This window comes from Lygodium microphyllum, chromosome 20 (assembly GCF_053477565.2).
Source record: "Lygodium microphyllum isolate KBCC chromosome 20, Lygodium_microphyllum_v1.1.10, whole genome shotgun sequence".
Taxonomy (NCBI): domain Eukaryota; kingdom Viridiplantae; phylum Streptophyta; class Polypodiopsida; order Schizaeales; family Lygodiaceae; genus Lygodium; species Lygodium microphyllum.
This window is the reverse complement of record NC_141154.1, coordinates 37,287,132-37,294,421: the sequence shown is the minus strand read 5'-3', so window position 1 is coordinate 37,294,421 and position 7,290 is coordinate 37,287,132. Positions and strand designations below refer to the sequence as shown.

The following is a 7,290-nucleotide window of genomic DNA, read 5'->3' as shown; positions in this document are numbered from 1 at the left end:
TGTCTGAGAGCTAAAATTTTACCCTCTCAGTGCTTTGATACATCTACAATTGTAGATGCTTTTACCCTGAAAGCTCCCTTCATACTTAGATGCATATGTACCCAAGTCGAGTAATGATACGTATCAAGGATTCAATTCCCTTCTTTATCTTTTTGTTACATACTTCTATCAAGAGAATGCTTGTTCTTCTCTTAGGCATTATAATCTAGACATTAGATGTAAAGAAGTATGTATTAATCCCTAAATAATAAGCATTTTAATTTTATCTAGTAATAACACCAATAATCCATATAAATCAACATGGCATTAAGAGATGTTTACACTTTTGTAAATAGACACAAACATCGATATCAAAATACATGTAGATATGTATATCGACACAAAGTATAGATTTAATTTCAAGGCATCACTTTAATTATACTATTTACATAAAATATAATAAAAATAATAGCACAAGAATACTCAGAGAATTTTGCCCAAATAAATTTTATTATAATGAATAGGAGTCTGATTTGACTCAATACATTGTATGAGACGTGGGTATTATAGAGTAGTTGTTACAAGGATAGCAGCCACATGGCATACAAATCTTAACATACACATGATTGGATTGACACCTGAGATATTCCATGACTTAACACATTGTGTGTTATATGGATGATATGATACAAGAGTTTCATGGATAATTGTCAATTGGCATGGAGATCCGAATGGACATACAAGACCAATAAAGCAGAGGATTTCTAAACCATTGACTTTCAGCAGATCCATATCATCCAGCACAAAAGAATCACTCACCACATCAAAATAGTCGATCGAGAATTATGTGCTTCACCTAAATCTTGTACAATATCTGTGTGTACAAAAAAATACATGCATAAATCATTTTTAATAAAAATAATTGCATGATTTTTTTTAAATAAAAAATATCTAGATAACTACATGAATAGAAGCAACACAAAATAGAGCAATTTACCTATAAGCTGATCTGCTGAAGATAAGATTGAATCATTGCTTATTAAAACCCATTGCAAATGATAGACAAAAGAAAACATCAATTCCATCAAACATAAAAGTCACTAATTAAATGAATAAATTTTGGTACCACAAAATATGGTAAATTTACCTGTAAATTGAGCTATAGAATCTCTACTCTACCTTTTAACACAATATTAGTGAGTTTGGGAATCTTCCAATTTCTATTTTTTGAATACAAAAAAGATGGCACCCGGATAACATGCTTATAAGTTTTTCAAAATCATATGATATGACTTATAATTAAAAATTACTTGAAAAATGGAATCTATTGAGCTATAGAGTGCTTGGTTTAGAATTATAGTGTTCAAGTTATGACAAATCCAAAGATTTGACCACGTGTCCCAAACTTATGGAAAATTTTTATATTTTCCAATATGGTGTTTTGTGTTAAGTGCTATAACAACAATTGATCCTTAAGTTAGAACTAGCATCAAACCCTATTGTAAAGATAGTAGAAAAGGGAAAATGCAGAGAGGAAGAAAGAGAGTGTGTGAGTACGCAGGAGAGAGAAAGAAATGAGCATCTATCCAATCTTGCCCAAATTGATCTCTGCAAAAGACAATAGCAAGAGTTAGTATTTACATGAAGGTATACTGAATAAATAGTAGAAAAGAGGAAACATAGAGAGAGAGAGCGAGAGAGATGAGCACTCATGCAATGTCACCCAAAACGATCTCTGCAATAAAACAATAATAAAGGTTAGAACTAACATCATATTGTATTGAAAAGATAGTAGAAAAAAAGAACCAAACAGAGAGAAATTAACACATTTGTCTCTTGCTCCAAATAAACTCTGTAAGAAAATAACAATTAGAACCAACATCAAATATGAAGGGATTTATTCTTTTGTAACATCAAATATGAAGGAAAATAACATACAAAGAGAGAGAGAGAGAGAGAGAGAGAGAGAGAGAGAGAGAGAGAGAGAGAGAGAGAGAGAGAGAGAGAGAGAGAGAGAGAGAGATGAGCACCTCTACCTTCTGCCCAAAACAATCTCTACAATAAAACAACAATAACAGTAAGAAACGACATCAAACCCTATTGAAAAAACAACAAACAAGAGAAAATGCAAAGAGAGATAGACACCTGTGTTTTGCCCAAAATCTAGAGTTGCATGGAGAAGAAAGTACATAGGTAAGCAGAACACTCAAAATCCTAATTAGTGTCACCAGGGAGCTTCAATGGAGACGAAAATCCTGGGGGGTCCACTAGGGTTTATCATATGGTATCACGTGAGTGTAAGGGAAAGGGATTATTTAAGGGAAGGAATGTACATTTTATAAAGTAAGGTCCCTTAAATAGGGGGTAGATAAGGGGTATTTTCATATATTTCTTGCACGCAGGTGACGTCTCCTTATTACTATTAGTGAATCTCCCATGACAAAAATTCGGTAGTATAGAGAAGAGAGGAAAAGTGGTACGTTGCTCAACTTTTGGGTCAAACTGATTTCATGAGAGGAAAAAAAAACCAAAATTGAAAATTCTCCAAAAAGGAGGGGGGATAAATACGAGGTGAGAGAAACTCAAATTTTGTGTACTATTCATTCTTCCTTTTTTTAATAGAAAACCCAAGATTTGGAGAGGGAAGATTCACCCTCCATGGATGTCAACATCTAGCCTTTTTATTGGACAATCCAAAAGGGTCACGTCTTAAACTATATTATTTTAAAAGGCCCATTTGTGAGTTTATTTTTTCATAATGAGAAGGATGATAAAATCTTTTTTTCTTAAATCTTGGAGAGAATTGCCATTCCACCTTAAATATATCTATAAGAGCTTATAAACTTCAACGCACCCCACTTATGTGGGTTTATGCACTATAGGTTGTCACAAAACCAAGCAAGAAACGTTGATATCAATTGTATTCCCATCCATGTAAGTTCATCCATGCCTTTTCCTTGTCCTTTTAGTTTTCTCATACATTTCAACAACACATTAACCCCTTCCAAAGCCTAACCAAGAAGGCTAGTCCTTTTGTAGTATGTAGGTTTTTAAAGTTTTTTTCCTCCTCTCTATTTATAATCCACCATTACTGCATAGAAGGCAAAAAGAAACAATTAACATAGTATGATGCCATGATGCACGATGTGCACTCTTGTTTCCTGTAGCATGTGCGGCCCTACTTCACATTCGAAGGCGGCGTGGTTAGGTTTGTTGTTGCAGAAGCAAGAGCTTGTGGGGGCAAGCAGGGGGATGGATCATGGCCATGGATGATGCCACACTCCTTTTAGGGGCCTTTTGATTTTATTAGTTTTGACCCAATTTGGGCCTCTTGCGTGAATCTAGATTCCACAGCCGGAAGTCGAGAGAGGGGAGAAGAAAAGCCAAGCGTCCAAAGAGGTTAAGAGCTATCACGTAGAAGCGGGCGCCATGTTTTGAGAGAAGTCCGCCGACACAGAGAGAAGAGAAGAAGAAGAAGAAAGAAAGAAAGAAAGAAGAAGAAGAAGAAGAAGAAGGAGAAGGAGGAGGAGGAGGAGGAGGAGGGGTGGAGGAGGAGATGGGAAACCTGATGACGTACTGTAGGCTGGGGCAGTCGACTTCAGAGGACGTGGTGAAGCTGCTTCACTGCGACGGGCTCACAGTCGACGAGTTCCGGGAGCCAGTAAGGGTGGCGGAGCTGACGGCACGATTGTACCCTCTCCACGTCATCTGCAGCACGGATGAATTGCTGAAGGACAGCTGGCCGCCCCCGCTGGGCGACGAACAGCAGCTGGAGGCGGGCCACGTGTACGTCCTGCTTCCGCGCGCTTGCCTGAACTCGACCTTCAGGCCGCGCGACATCTGGGCCTTCATCACCAGAGCCAAGCTGATTAATGAGCCCGACCACGAGAAGAAGAAGAATATGAAGACTAGTAGTACTAAAGCCACCGAAGCCATGATCGACGATGAGGAGGAACTCATCTCTCAGCTCCTCCTTGCCGCTGATCCCACTCTGCCCCCTCGACAGTCTCTCACTGCAGTTCCCTCTGACGATCCCCCTCCCGGCCTCCCTCCATCCCTCTCTCCAGCTTCCTCCTCCTCCTCCTCCCGTGAGTCCTACCTCAAGTTTCTCCAATGCACCCCCTGGAAAAATCGCCAGCCCTTCTCCTACTTTCGGACCGCGCGACATCCTCTTGGCCCTAATTCCAGACCCTCCTTAGACACCATTCGAGACGAAGAAGAAGAAGAACAACAACCAAAACGACCTTGAGATCTTCCTTACTCGCCATTCGAGACGAAGAAAGAAGAAAACCCTCCCATTCAAGAGGAAGAGGAAGAAAACCCCTTGGCCTCGCCCACACAAAAGTGCTCCTTCTATGTATATTTGCTTTCCCACAACGAAGGCTTCCAATTCACAAGAGGTTCTCTAGGTTTGCCTTCTCTCCTTACACGCTTCTAAATTTGCAATGAGGCTTGATTAACTGTAAAGGGCCTAATAAAGTGATACCCCCAAAAGTAAAATGGATCCCATCCCAAATTGGTGACAATTTTGTAAAAAGAAAGTATAATTTTAAAATACTTGAAGTATTGAATATATTAGATTTTGTAAAAGCCCAAAACAATGCATTCTTGAGTGTCACTCTATTGGTGCGGGGCTAATATTTGGAGCTAGCGATGCTGAATTGATCACAATGCTAATGATAGATTCTAGTAGCTTGCAAGCTTCCATTTGATATAAGAGACATGGAAGAACATTTTTGCAAATTCTTGTATGCCTTACATCGATGGTTATAGTGCACTAAGTGGCTTGCATGTGCTTGGAAGGGAAGTTTTGTTGATTTGATATGGATCTCTGGACCACCAAACCATACAGATCACTTCAATCTCCTTTCTCTCTCTCTATTGTTTGTGCTATGTTTTGACCACCTGTAAGGACATGTGATTGCAAGGTCTTGAAGTTACCATATAATATGTTGTCCTAGTTGATAAGGTATAAACCCATTGGAATGCCAAAGTCATGGGATCCATTGTTTAGGTTGTTATACATTCTATTTGTATGTGTAAGTTTGAGGAGAAGGTTGATATTGGGGGGACATGTTGAGGTGTTCCATGATGATTGTGGTGAATTTTCTGGTGTTGATGGTGATGAATTTGGTGATGAGTTGGTTTTTGAAGAAAGTAGACAAGAGCACCTGTCCTATATGCTAGAGGATGAGGGAATTCTTAAAGAGTAGTCCTTAGAGTTGGATGATGCTTCTAGTATTGAGAAGTTTTTTTTTTGGATAGTTTGGAAAGTGATGATGATGATGAGTTTGTTAAAAGCCGAGAGTTGATGCAAAGTGTTGTACATGCAGTAGGATTTCCACTTGTAATCTGTCCTTCTATCTTAGATAAAGTTGTGTTGTGACTTGTATTTGCAGGGTATGCAGTCAGATGATGGTGTTTTTGAAAATGAATTTTCTATGTATATTTCGTGTGGGGACTCTCATCTATTGGAGTATGCTTGTCAGTATGAGGATGCTGGTACTTTATTCTTGTTGGATAAAGCAATGCAAGTTGTCTCTATTGAAGAGAACCAAGTTATGCTGATAGAGTTCTTTCTTGATGAGGAAGAAAGATTGAGTATGAGTTGTGATTTTGCTTATAGTATTGATGAGATCGGGTAAACGGAAGAAATTGTGCTGATTGGTATATATATACCTTTGAGGATGCAAAATAGTATTCATAATTTCTTTGATTTCATATTTGGATGCATACGGATGCTGGCAAAGCTTGCAAGTTTTGAGAAAATGGATATGTTTGAATCTTCGAGATGATGAGGCTAGTTTTGTGGACATGTGTTGCATGAAGTATATTATTTGGGATACGAGATTGGAGAATTCATATGCATATGAGTTATATGGATTTCCTATTTTATCTTTGGGCCTAGAGGAGTATCTTGCACGGGATAAAGAGGATGTTATCTATGTGTTTGACCCAGGAGTTCCAGAAGTTTTCTTTATAGAGCAAATTGATGAGAGTGGAATCATCTTTGTGTTCGATCTAGGTACTTGACAAATCTTCTTTGTTGGCTATCATGATGAGAGCTAGATTATTTTTGTCTTTGATCTAGGTGGATGTTGTACATGAATGTTTGCGGACTAGGGGGAGGGCTAAATATGTCAGGCATTTTTACAAAAATCCGATCTACCTCAAACAATGTTGGAAATGTGATCTCATTGAGATGAAGCAAGTGCATACAAGTTAGGAGGTTGGTCACAAGAAGTTTGGTTTCAAGAAATTGAGTAGGTGGACAATCATAGTAGCGTGTATTTACATGGGTTTTGAGCTTTAGCCAACATATGTATTTCAAATTATGGTGAATACATGGATTGTAGTGAATGTTGAAATAAAAAATTGATTGCTGATCAGATTTACTCAACGTCCAGGGTGGCAGCGATCATCGCTTTCAAGGGGGGCAAGTGAACGTGGCTAGCCTGTTGTATATTCAGAGAGGTGGCCAGCGGGTTAGCCATAGCTTGTTGGCTAATGAGATTTTGCTGTAAGCCTTCATGCTTGACTGGGAGAGCAGGTCGACGTACAGGATGCATGGAGTTACAATTCCAATATACGTGGAGAGAAAGCTTTGTGGAGATCGAGGTGATCGCAGCTGAAGATTTTGACGATCTGAAATAGCCAGAGAAGCCTAATCAACAAGACGACAAGATGTGCTGCTAATGGCGACTTGCGAAAGATGTTATTGGCGTGGAGTACTCAGCAGTGTGCAGAATGTACTGCATTTATTGTAACGTGATAAAGAAAGTGGAACTGCAGCAAACGAAGAATGGGAATGGCATAAAAGCCAGGCATCAACGTAGAAGGAGAAGATATCAAGAGGCCTCTAGGAAGTTAGTGCTGCAATCATGAAATGCAGAGAGTTGCATGCCTAAATAACTAATCAAAGCTGCGGTTGTCAGTGGGCATTTTGGGAGACAATCATCTCCACAGCATTGTTTGATACTACTTGCTTAAGTGGTCAACGAGTCCAAAAGTCAGTTCTAAGTGCTTGAATAGATGCTTTGAGATTAAAACAACATATTATAGAGACAAGCCAAGACCATTGTCAAACGGCGTCTATATCTAAAAGATTCATCATACTTCTAGTGGAAATTGAGACGACAACCTTGTTAAAAAGATAGGTTATTTGGCCCTAAGAGAATTTGAATGCACTGCTCAGCTACATCAATCCTTGGGTTTGAACTTGGCATCATCTCAGTTCAAAGTTACTTGGGTGGAAGACAGGCTTAATTTGAGATTAAGCACCAGACCACAACTTATACTGGTGCTCCTTTT

The 7,290-nt window shown here is 38.9% G+C and overlaps 1 protein-coding gene across 1 annotated transcript; it reads left to right on the top strand.

The window, feature by feature from the left end:
• Window positions 1-3,535: 3,535 nt before the first annotated feature.
• On the top strand, window positions 3,536-4,383 carry LOC148018846 (uncharacterized). The gene has a single exon (XM_087660709.1). It carries the CDS (start codon window positions 3,536-3,538, stop codon window positions 4,226-4,228), a length of 693 nt encoding a protein of 230 aa, XP_087516835.1. The 3' UTR covers window positions 4,229-4,383.
• The last annotated feature ends 2,907 nt before the right edge of the window (window positions 4,384-7,290 follow it).